At 48.6% G+C, this 12840-nt stretch overlaps 1 protein-coding gene across 1 annotated transcript; it reads left to right on the forward strand.

Annotated features, from left to right (window-relative positions):
* The first annotated feature begins 701 nt into the window (after positions 1 to 701).
* On the forward strand, positions 702 to 5396 carry LOC133361015 (uncharacterized). The gene is made up of 5 exons (XM_061579900.1): positions 702 to 807; positions 1119 to 1487; positions 2780 to 3061; positions 4232 to 4538; positions 5324 to 5396. Exons 1-5 carry the CDS (start codon positions 702 to 704, stop codon positions 5394 to 5396), a joined length of 1137 nt encoding a protein of 378 aa, XP_061435884.1.
* The last annotated feature ends 7444 nt before the right edge of the window (positions 5397 to 12840 follow it).

The following is a 12840-nucleotide window of genomic DNA, read 5'->3' on the forward strand; positions in this document are numbered from 1 at the left end:
GTGAGTCTGTCCGTGTTGCAGGCATGATGGGAGTGTTACGGACAAGACTCTTCCTGTGTCTTCTCGCTGGAAGCCTCCATCTGAACGGTGACTCCTCACTGATCTCTTTTTCTCACACACTCCGCCATCTCTCCAGACACCTCTCTTCACATCTTCTCACGTCTTTTCCTCTGTTGCACTCATTCTCTCCATCTGTGCTCTCGCCATGACGCGATAAACTCCTCTATCTCCAGTACATGAGGAGTTGTCCTGGGTGACCCCTAAGCTCCAATCTTTTTCTCTAAACGCAAAGCCAAGTAATGAGGGCATCTCTCTCACTCGGAGGCATTTCATCGCTACTCATGTCCATGTGGGACGTGTCTCCGCTTGTCACGATTACTTTGTTCAACATACATACGTCACTGTGATGCGACTTCATGTGTCATGTGCCCCTTGTGCTCTCAGAGGCTGAAGGCAATGATTGGGGAGTAAACTATGGGCAGTTGGTGGTGACTGCAACAGAGGGAGCAGAGGTGGAAGTCCCTTGCGTGTTCTCGTTCCCCTCGGGACGAGGACCCGTTGTACGACAATGGTGGACGAGAGATGGCACTGCAGCCACAGCAGATAACATCGTCTACAGCTCCACGCCAACAGAGGTGGCTGTGAGCTACAGAGGGCGGACCTCCTTGAGCAGATATCTCAGCAGCGGTAGCTGCGCTATTATGATCAAGAATGTCGCAGTCTCAGATGCCACCATCTACTACTTCAAATTTGAGTTGAAGACCCAGGGCTACACTGGGACACCTGGAGTTCAGCTTCGTGTAAAATGTAGGACTGCACCTGGATGATAAAATGATATTAAGATCATATGTGCTATTTTTCTACTTGCGTGGTAATGGATTTATTAGAATATGAAATCGACCATCTTTCATCTTATCAGAATATTAAGTTACATATTTTATGTATTTATATTTAATGACCTGCTTACCTTTTCTCTACTTTTTACTCTGATCGTTTTGTTATATTTTTTGCTGAGAAAATTGGTGCCTTGCCCTTACTGGACATTTCCACTCTAAATACAGATTCTGACATTCCGGGGAAGGATTCAGCCATGTGTACGATCTGTGCGTCTCTCACAGGCGGTGGTGGGTTGACTGGCCCCTTGGTGAGCTACGGGCTCGCGGTGAGGGTGCGGGAGGGAGACCGGGCGCTACTGCCCTGCGCTTTCTGCTTCCCGTGGAGCCGCATTATCTACAAAGTGCAGGGCTCCTGGCTCATTAACGATGCCTATGGCGAGACAAAGACAGAGAACATCGTCTACAGCTCAGTGAGCAAGACTAGCCCCATAGAGGAGTACAGGGGGAGAGTGGCGCTGGTGGGAAGTCTGAGCTCGGGGAGCTGCTCCCTGGAGATCAGAGACGCGTGGAAGGGAGACTCGAGGACATATTTTTTCCACGCCAACAGCGATGGAACTAAGTTCAGTGGCGATGCAGGAATTACAATTACAGGTATGGAACCTTTCATGGCTATTTTCTTAACAGTAAATAACTTAAGAGGCACCATTGGAACCTCATTTGCCAGTAATACATATGATAATTGGTTTTTTACCCTTCTATCTGGCAACAAAACTGACACCTTTTTTACAAGGAGTCATGTTTGCATAGACCACAATACTTTTGGCGTCATCTGGTCCAACCCATGTGAGACTAGGCTCTAAGGAAAGCTGTCTCGGGTGTGGACCAATCAACATCAAGGACAGTGCACATTATCAGAGTTGTGTTTTTTGTTTGCATTATGACTGCAGGTATTGTGGTCTATGCAAACATGACTCCTTGTAAAAAAGGTGTCAGTTTTGTTGCCAGATAGAAGGGTAAAAAAACAAGTATCAACTTAAGAGGCATTACACTGGAAATGTTAAACAACTGCAAACTCGTGTTTATATTTAGAGGCGAATGGATGTGATACGAGAATCCACGGCAATGTAACGTTCTGCCAAAACGAGACGCGCGTTGTGTGAGCTCCACAGCCTGTACCGTTGCATTCCCCTCTTCTATTCTATATTTGAAGTTTTCGTGACTGCAATAATCCATACTCTTTGGTTCTTTCGGTAAAGTCACGTAGGTAGAAAATAATATATCACGTCGTTTCGATCGCAACACAAGCGACCGTCATCAGGCGAAACAATCACAGCATGAAACTGCTGAACCAAAGAGTATGGATTCCTGCAGTCACGAAAGCTTCAAATCAAGATTTTAAATGCGTTTTTAAACCTGCCACCACCCGACACAGCCAATTAGTAAGGTTTGTCAAGTAAACAAAACAATCCAATTCGTTACTAGTACAGCACACCGGTGTGTTGGAGAGTAAACCATATATGGAAGCATGGCAGCGCAGTGCCTGGCCTTCTGGGCACACTGGCTACCAGGAGGCCAGGAGATGGTGGTACTGCTATGGATTGCTGAATCTATCAGTGCAGAGCTATGGGTGTTTCACCCACGTATGCATTTTTCCTCTCACTTCCCAAAATATAATTCATGGATGTGGACAAATATTTAAATGTGAGGTTGCAATTCATTGAGGCTTTCCAAGCTAAATAAAGGATGTTATTATTACTGTCCCATCATATGATTCCAGTGTGAGTATTCAATAGGGAGATCTGTGACTTGCAATACATGTATACCCCATCATAACCATGATGGTTATGACGATGATACCGTACCTCCAATTAGCGTCGTTGGCTTTGTACGCTGGAAAGGAAGTTTAGCATACATGTTTTTTGTTGTAACAACTTTTTGTTCAGTCTATAACAGGTCATTAATTCCTGATACTGAGGGAAGCAAGAGACGGAGGGAGAAAGTGGGGACACGAGCTACTCTGAACTGCAGAACCACAAGCTCCCAGCAAGCAAACAACTTTAAGTGGTGGAAATACAGATCAGATGGTCAGTACGAGAGGTTGTCTGAGACGAGAAGTCACCTGACCTTGGAAGCTGTGGCTGTAAAACACGTGGGCTGGTATGAATGTGAAGCGTGGAGCTCAACAACAAACAGCGAATATTCATGGACGGAGCTGCACGTTTTCTGTAAGTAATCACCCCCTAACTTGGTGACACGTGACATTAAAGATACTCTTATCGACAAACTACGAACTGTGCCACCAACTAACGGAGGGCATGCAATTAGCCTGACTAGAGTTGGGATGAATGTTCCCTGTTGTTCATGGTATTTGTGCAGAACTCAGCAGTGAAGCCACTGCTCAGAGCAAGCCGGGGAGAGGCTCCCTGGTGCAGAGCACCGAGCGGTGCACCTCATTTCGTGTGGCACACAAACGCGCCACTGACGTTGTGTTCATGGTGCGTGTCAGCTGCTTCGGGACAGCGAATTGACTTGCAGGCACCATCGATAATTACCTGCTATCATTCTAACACTTGCTAGTTGATCTAATATTAGATTTTTTAATGGATAGTGCAGCGCCTTATGTAGGCGCAGCTTTCTTGTACCAAAAATAAGCTACGCCTTAACTTGTGGGAGCAATAAGTCTGACACGTGTTTGAGGTGTCTTAAATCAAACGGTTTCTATATTTCTTAGTTGCACAAAAACGAGCGATTTCTAAAGGTATATCTTCGCCTGTTCACGTACTGCATCACGTTGTTGCACGGTCAAAGACTGTGTCCACTCGCTCCCCGCCCGGCTCTTCTCGTAACTTCCCGTTTATAATCTAGATTTGAAGTTTTCGTTTATACTCTAAAACCGGAAATGACGTCATGTGTTCAACTAACGGAGCGTCTAACCTAGGCCTCGGCAAGGTAAGGTAAAAGTGTAAAAACAACGAGCCTACCTTTACCCTACCTTAAACCTTACCACAATACAATCACTCTACCCTACCCTTTTACCCTTTAGCAGGTAAGGTAAAAGGTAAAAAGCAACGAGCATACCTTTACCCTACCCTTTACCCTTACCTGTACCCTTTTACCCGGTACAAAGGGTAAATTACCTTACCTTGCCGAGGCCTAGTCTAACCACAGGGGGGTTTCTAAACAGTTGAAATATTCCAGATCAAATATAACCAGTCTGTCCAACAAATGTATGTCAGATGTACATCCAATGTATACACAGAAATAATACATTCACTTTCTGTCTCATGGCTCTCACACCTTGCTCTCGGTGTGTACCACTGCCTCTGTGCGTTGTGGGTGATGCCCTAAACTGCCGACCTGAACCCACCTTAACGTCACCGTGCCCCCTGCCCCAGCCATTCCCACGCGTGTGGCGCTCACCCCGGCCCCGCTGGAGTTGCGCGCCACCGAGCCGGCCACCCTGGACTGCAGCGTGGACGCCGTGTTCCCCATGGACTCCGTCACCGTCCGCTGGATCCTTGTCGATGTCGTAAAGTGGACAAACTCAACCTCCCAGAGTCGATCTCCAGACGGGACATTTACCGTGACGAGCCGGCTCAGCTTCACCCCGTCTGCCGAGGACCATGGAAAGAGATATCGCTGTGAAGTCTCGGGAGGCGACCTGGCCTCAACGATGGTCCAAGAATTCATCTTGGTCGTCAAGTGTGAGTGTCCAGCAGTGGTTGTTGCCCGCGTGTCTAGATTGGTGTAGAAATTGTGCCACTGTGTGGTGCTGTAGTGACAATGTTACGAGCAGCACAGAGATTACTTGCTGTGTAATGTCCTCCAGTGACTGGAGGTCACTTAATTAATTGAGGTCAGATGATACATGTGATCACAGCTGCTTTGTATGAAGGAAATTTAATAGGGGGCTTTGATCTACAGGTGATAATTGTATTTTGTTATGTTTTATTATTATTATTATTTTATTATTTCCCTTCTACGTGATTTTACCGAAAGAACCAATAATTTGATGCCACTAATTTGCCCTTCAATTGTATTGGTCAGCGTCGATGTTTCCGATCCGTGTTGTGATGGTGGTTGATGTGCAATGCTTGAAAACCGTCTTCGTTGGGCACATTCGTATGTTGTTGTTTTTAAATCAAATTGAGTTTTGTCTCATCAATCCATCTTGCCGTTGTCTATTAATGGTGTTGTTTTCAAGGGGGGCACTGCCTGCTCGTGGCAGATTATACATGTGATCACAGCTGCTTTCTATGAAGGAAACTTAATAGGGGGCTTTGACCTACAGTTGACTCCCCCTGCAAGGTCACCAAGACCCACTCGCTGAGCCCTGTGTGGCTGCACAAGAAAGTGGGTTGAAGGTCCCTCTCCGCTCCCATCCAGCGGTCGGGACGTCCTCTGCTCAGGGTTCAGGGTTATTGTCTGGGCTCTCCTAGAGTCACAATCATTGTCACAATGACTGTCGGATTCTCCTCTGTTGACAGATGCACCGGTGGTGGTGAATTTGTCTCAGGACGAGAAGTGTGGGGGTGGAGGCAACCTGTGCATCTTCTGTGAGGTGGAGGCTAATCCTCGTGCCACCATCACCTGGAGGACTATGGAGAGTGATGCGTCAGAATTGATCCAGACCCAGGATGGAAATGGAACCGTGACCTTGAGCTCCTTAGTCATGAAGCGATCACAGGAACAGAATGTGACCTGTGTGGCGGCAAACGAGGTTGGCGAGACCGAGGCCATGTTTCACATTAAAGGTGCTCATTCCGGAATTCACTCACTCAGGGTTTTGCTTCTTCCTCGTTTAACTCACGGAGGGTTTCACTCACTCACGATTGCCCTCATTCATGACTTTACTCAATCTACCTCCGTGCTGTGTGCAGGTTAACCTCGGGGAATAAGTGAACGGCGTATTTAACAGAAATTGCTAAGGTTAATTTGCTGCCAAAATATGTGCGTTTTTGCACAATTAGGTTTTCATAAGTTTTTTAAATTTTATTTCAGAAGAGCCAAACTGTGCAGTTTAAATATTAACCTAGCAGTCATTAGGGGCCTAATTCCCTTCTTGTGGCAAGGACAAATCGAGCAGCACAACACTGATAATTTTGTAGCTCTTTACAAAACACGTGGCGACAAAAGCACGTGACTTGTGGCGAGGCACGTGGTGAGGGGCTGGCACAGGAAGCCACCGGCTCCACGCCGCCCAGACCGTGACGGGGAGAGCCACGTGCAGCCGTGAGGGCTGCGGCTGCACGGGAGAGGCACCGCGCTGCACGCGCCCCTCTCCCCTGGCCAGCCACAGGGAGCTGCTGCTTCACCACCGCACTCGCTGCCCGCCTGGAGCCTCGAATGCACGCGGGTGGCCTTCCATGTGGGCTCGTCTTGTGGCCACGAGTGGCACCACGGTAACGAGGAGGGCTGCTTTCTGCAGGCGGCGCGGGCTCTGGCTGCTGGTGCGTCCTCTCCCTCCTGGCGCCGGTGGTCGCCTGGACGGCCGTAGGGCTTTGTCTGCTGCTGCTGTGGCGAGGGGCGGGCGAGGTAACGGTGCAGCTGCCTCCATCGTGTCTGAGTGTGGCGACTGCCGCCCCTCTCCCCAGCTCCAACCTCTCTGTAACCTTCCGCTGCTACCTGTTTGTGGTGTGTTCAGGGAACAGCTCGAGATGGATATTGGGTCCTGACAGGGTGGTTCTAGCAGCAGGTTGTACGCGCCAGGGAGTTGAGCCGATGGGTTTTCCGGTTTGGTTCAGGCAAAGCGCGAAAACCAATTGAACCGGTTACAGTTCACTTGGCTCAAAACGGTCTCGAATGTGCAATGTTGATGTAGCGACCCAGACCACGACCAAGGGCCTTGAGCTCAGGGCTGGTTTTATTGTCCCGTAACCTCCGCCGCTCCAGAGCACTTCCAAGTCCCATAACCGGGAACAGGTCGCATGAGTGACAACTGAAGCAATGCCCGCTTCACAGCCCTCTTCAACAGTAGCTATATCCAACACACAATTACACTGAACACAGCGCCAGCTTGCACAGCACGCTTCAAGAGTCGGTGTATTCAGACAGTCGGTTTCAAATAGCACCGCACGGTCCTGCACAGTGCTGGGTGGAGTTTGCGTCTCTCCCCTCTCCCCGTGGTCGCGTGGATCTTTTCTCTCCGGCTCCTCCGATTTTTTTTCCTCCAAATTAAAAACGTGCACTGAGATTAATTTGATTATTTTGCTGCTGTAAATTTCCACATGATGAGCCACTTTGTTGAGCTCGCATTTGTCGCCAGGAGGCTTCTGAAAAATAAGTGAATACCTCAGTGGGCTTTGACTGGTAAGATAAAAAATAGTTGAGTTTAACTTGTTTGTTTTCAAGTGATTTGTTTACCTTTCCTATACAATGCACTCCTGTCGTGTTTGTGTTTTGTTTGTTGTTGTAACGTTCTTACCCGTCCCTACTGGGCATTGCTGAACAACAGATTTCTAGCTCACCGGATTGTCCTCCAGTATAAATACATATTAATTTTGGAGCTTTCGTGACTGCAGGAATTATTCTTTGGTTCTTTCGGTAAAGTCACGTATAAAGATAAAATAATAAATGAAATAATAGCAAACTACGACGTTTCGATTGCAACACAAGCAATCATCATCAGGTATAAAAGAAATAGCAACAAAAATCTAACCAGAAAACTATAGACAGACATATAAGATTTTTGTTGCTATTTCTTTTATACCTGATGATGATTGCTTGTGTTGCAATCGAAACGTCGTAGTTTGCTATTATTTCATTTATTATTTTTTCTTTATACGTGACTTTACCGAAATAACCAAAGAATAAATACATATTTTGATTCTCCTCGTACACCCCCTTTGATTCTCAGCACACCAACCCCCCCCTCCCCAGCTGAAGGCCTCCTCCTGTTGCCATTGTTTAGAAACCGTAAATACTTGTCTATCTCCCCACCACCACCACCCCCCATCTATCACTGCCGCTTGGGTTCACGACTTATACCCCCATGGGTCGCTAACATTTACATCTTCATTTGATTGCTGGCCGTGCACGCGTTGATTCACGGACTGCACTTCCACGCCTGCGGGGACGCGCAGAGCGCGACATTCAGACGAAGCAACAGGCATCGCGCAGGGCGCAGCAAACGCGGCACATCACCACGGTTGGGGACGAGTCTCTCGTGGTACAAGCCCTGTTGACTTACCCACAAAGTGGAACTTATTTTATAAACCTCAGGAGGGATGATTGGCTGAGTAAACCCCCAACCAGGATGTGAACTCGTCACTTTCCGACCGCGAGAAGATCGCGCTCCCGCTGAGCCACCCGCGTTGAAAGGTGAAGGAGCAGCCCTGGCACTGCGTGCTCACGCCACTGCTGGCGGAAGGGACTCCATTCGAGGGAGCCGTCTCGGGTATTTGGTTTACTCTCTAACACTGAGCGGACGTGTTGCTAGAGGTGGGCTCACCCACACTTTACCCCACCACACGCAACCTGCCGATCGACTAACTGTGATCTTCCTATTTACACAACCGCCAGATGGAGGTGATTGCGGCGAGTTCAATAAAGTTTGCCAATCACGTTGCCTTGCTGGGAGATGTAAAACGAACGAGCGACCTTTGGATTGCAAGTCCAGCGTGCAAACCCTGGCACCCAGAACATCTCCCTGAGCCAGCTGAGGGAGCGTAGGCCAATGTGCCATCGAGTGTACGAAAGTGAAACTGGCCAATAAAAACATGACTGTAAATATTACATGAAAAATTATTTACCATTTAAACCTTTTTAAACTGATATATTAATTTAGTTTTAGGAGTTTCATTCAAGTGAAGATAGTTTAATTTAGCATATGTTTTTTTATTTTGGTTCATGAAAAGTGTTTGATACCAGTTTCCCGTTCCGGTTCAAATTAAAAACTCACCTCATTGGGAGCCCCTCTGCCTGAAGGTCGTGATCAAGCCGAGCCCTGACACGGGCGGTCACTGTGCTGAGCATTGTCCATGTGCCCCCCAGACCATTTCTGATTTAAATGTCACCACTGTACCGGTTGATGTATCTACATTAATCTATCAATGACTGTAAGTGCGACACTGTTAAGTTTCTCTTCAGTATAGGACAGTACCCGAAGGTGCGTTTCGTATCGTGGCGATGTGTCTGCCTCTGTGCAGGGTGGCGCTGGCGCCCATGACAAGGCTCGGCCCGTCCATGGCACGGACACGGAGGGCATTCGCATGGAAGTGGCAACTCCAGCCACGGACCTCCGTTCATCACCAGATTAGGACAGCAAGGCGTCGAGATAATCTCCTGGGGCTGTTAGTTAACACAGGGTGGTTCATTGGTAGCTAAAACAAGTCTTGCATTGACACATTAACAGTTGGATAATTTGAATTAAATTCGAATAAAAAATATAACAAATAGAAATGTAAGTCTCAAGTGTAGATATCAATAAACCCGGATTAGACTAGGGCCTGGGGGTTTTTTCTGCCCTGCTTTGACAGAGTTTAGGGATCTTTATTGGAGCATGCAGTTGCACCACAAGCGAACCACTGCAGAAGGTCCTCTAGACATCGTCATTAGCACTGTTTTATACAAACGTTTCCAGCAGCGTTTTTCAACCATGATTGTGCTTTTGTTTTGGTTTATTGAAAAGATGAATATTAATCATGTTTACTATAACCGAGCTTGCTAACAAATTGTGATAATTGTGCATAACTTGACAATATATTTGTAGCAGCCAGAAAGCCGAATGTTACAGTATCTCGTCGGACAGTGATTGGTCTGTCCAATGTAAGCAACCCTCTTGTCTCGTTGCCCACACCGGGCCTCTTGTTGAGTAGGGGCGCAATTTGAGGGGGGTGGAGTGTGGCAGTCAGAGAGGGGATAGCTTTGGGGGCAGGGCGTCTCCTGCTTGGGGAGGGGTTCAGATTGATAGGGGGGGGTGGAGCTTGGATAAACGGAAACCAGTGACAGAGATGAAGGGGGAGGAGGAGTGAGAGACGTGAGGGGGCGGCATTTTGCGGGTTCCGTTCCACGTCTTGATCGACGCGTCTGTTGCGCTGCGCTGCAGACTTGAGATCACTCGGACCACGGTGAAACTCCTCCTCGTTCACGGCAAGAGAGTCGGCCGTGTCGTTGTGTCATCCCAGCAACCCTCGTCTCGGAGCCAGGAGTCTTGGTGACAAGAACTTGCTGGCCTGTGAGCGTGATCGACTGGGGTTCTGCTGTTGACTGCTGGGCTGTTCGCCAGTGTGTCATCCCAGTAACCCTCGTCTCGGAGCCAGGAGTCTTGTTGACAACAACTTGCTAGCCTTTGAGCGTGATCGACTGGGGTTCTGCTGTTGACTGCTGGGCTGTTCGCCAGTGTGTCATCCCTGCAACCCTCGTCTCGGAGCCAGGAGTCTTGGTGACAAGAACTTGCTGGTCTGTGAGCGTGATCGACTGGGGTTCTGCTGTTGACTGCTGGGCTGTTCGCCAGTGTGTCATCCCAGCAACCCTCGTCTCGGAGCCAGGAGGACCACCCGCCGCTGCCGTGAGAGTTGCCCTCCGCGAGTGCTGGGGACTGCGGGACACTCGCGGGGAAGAGGGGAGGTGACTGCCGGAGGGCCGTGAGATTGTCCCTGGAACGTTTTGTTTAATCTGTTCCAGAACTGGGGGACACTTCACAGGTACCCTCGACGGTTGCTCCGCAGGTGTCTCCCGTCAGCGTTTGTGTTTGAGCAGATCCGTGAAAGCGGTATCGTCAGATTGTTGTTTGTATTGTTTGTTGTTGCTGCTGAGGGTGATTTGGGTTGCTATCATGGCTGGTGATATTTTCACTCCAACGGAGAAGTAGCAAACTTGTTGTTGTTAAACTCCATGATTTTGTAGATTACTGGCCGTGATCCTTGTTATACTCCGCACACGGTCATCGGGGGCGTTGCGTGAAACAGGGGCCCCACCATAAACTAAACCACAGCGGTGCGAGTACTGAGAGATCGGGATTCGGCTATAGACCGAGACCTCCAAAGCTCATGTCGCAAATGAACGCACCATTACAATATTCGGCCTGATTAGCGCTCGTGCATTCATATTAAAGTTGTAAGGACCTCTCACAGCACTGACAATATTCTAATTTTATTCCACCGATGTACATGTTTTCTCTTTACAGCTTTTTTTGTTATAATCCCAATGTTTTCCTTTGGACATGGATTTTGCGTAAGCGGAGATCTAACATGCTGAGTGGCAGAATTTAGGTTAAGCAAAAAACTACAAATATGATGCAACTCTGTTGACGCAAACATGGATATGCGCGCTTTATTGTATTCTGCTGAAAAATAAATCAAATGTGACGGTCAAGTCCCTGTGCAGATTAAATACATTTCTAGTTGTAAAAGCAACAGCCAGGCCTCGCCTTGTGTGACCGAGCAGTCTCAGCGTGACCTCGGCCTCCGGGTGACCCGGCCCCCTACGAGATGCGGGTGAACGAGGCACTCGTGGCTGCGGGCTCTGCCGTCGCAAGCGCGTTCCTGCTCCTAGACACAGAGAGGGGGAACGTCACCACGAGCATCACGACGCGTTACACACGCAGTGTGCATGGAGCACGTGGCACGGTGGGCGACGTCAAAACGCAAAGTTCAGAAGGGAGAAGTGGTAAAGAGTTGCAAAGCTGCATCCTCACTCACGCTGTGCACGCGGTCCCTCCCGAACCCCGCGTCTCCACTGGGTCCACGAAGAGCTGCGATCTCTCCGGGACACTGCCAGGCGGGGTCCTGGAGACTCCTCTCCTGCAATCAGACAAGTTGGTTCGAGTGCCTGTGTCTGTTGAGGCTGTGTCTTGTGAATCTGACTTTGTCTAGTGAAGCTGTATAGTGAGCCTGTTTGTGTGTATTGAGCCTGGCTGTTAACGATGAGTCTGTCTAGTGAGCCTGTAGTGTGAGCCTGTTTGTGAGGCTGATGTGTGAAGTGAGTCTGTGCAGTAAGCCGGTCTGTGTCTAGTGAGTCTGTATATCGTGAGCCTGTGCAGTGAAGTGGCGACGTGGGGCGTCCATAGTGGAGCCTCCGCGGTTTCGGTGTTTGTCAGCAGCTCGAGTGGCTCGTCCTGTCTGCGTTGTGGACAGGAATTCAACGCGCCCGTTGTTTTTCCTCCTGCATCATAGCAGGTACACGAGTTATGTTGCCGTACATTGCACAGAACACAGAACACGTTTACCAATAACGCTACATTGAAGGGGAATAATGTATCTATTATATTTATTATGAAAAAAAATTTATTGTAATTTTATTCATCTTTTGCACCACTGTTAAGGCACGGTGGGTGACATCAGAACAGTCACTGCAAGAAACAGTGGAAAGAAAAAGTGGTCTAGAATCGGGAAGCCGAAGCAAACCGCAGCAGACTCGCCATACTTCCACACTGCCCACGCCTTCTGCAAACCCCACACCCCGCGTCTCCCAGCAGGTGCAGGGAGAGAGCTCTGGTCTCTCCAGATTCCTCTCTTCACATGTTCTCACGTCTCTCGCTCTGGTGCCCTCATTTCCTCAATCTCTTCTCAATCTCTGCTCCCTCCATGCCGTGGTAGACTCCTCTATCTCCAGTGCACGAGGAGTTGTCATGGGTGACCCCTAAGCTCAAATCTTGCTCTTTCAACGCAAAGCCAACTAATGCGGGCATCTCTCACTCGCTCGGAGGCATTTCATCGCTCCTCATTTCCACGTGGGACATGTCTCCATTTGTCACTTGTACTTTGTTCAACACACATCACTGTGATGCGACTTCACGTCTCATATGCCCCTTGTGTCTTGTGCTCTCAGAGGCTTCATATTCTTAGGTTTTTTCGGTAAAGTCACGTAGGTAAAACATCAAAATTAATGAAAATAAAATAAAACAAAAATCACGACGTTTCGGAGGCAACACAAGTCTCCGTCATCAGGTGGGACCGTCACAGCCGAATTAGCTGCATCAAGTGAGGCAATGATTCAAGATGTAATCCCTTATAAGCAAGTTGAAGGGGGGAGGAGAGGGGGGGGCTCATCAGAATGTGGTAGC

This window comes from Lethenteron reissneri, chromosome 70 (assembly GCF_015708825.2).
Source record: "Lethenteron reissneri isolate LAM-NWPU_2019-01 chromosome 70, ASM1570882v1, whole genome shotgun sequence".
In the NCBI taxonomy this organism is placed as follows: Eukaryota; Metazoa; Chordata; class Hyperoartia; order Petromyzontiformes; family Petromyzontidae; genus Lethenteron; species Lethenteron reissneri.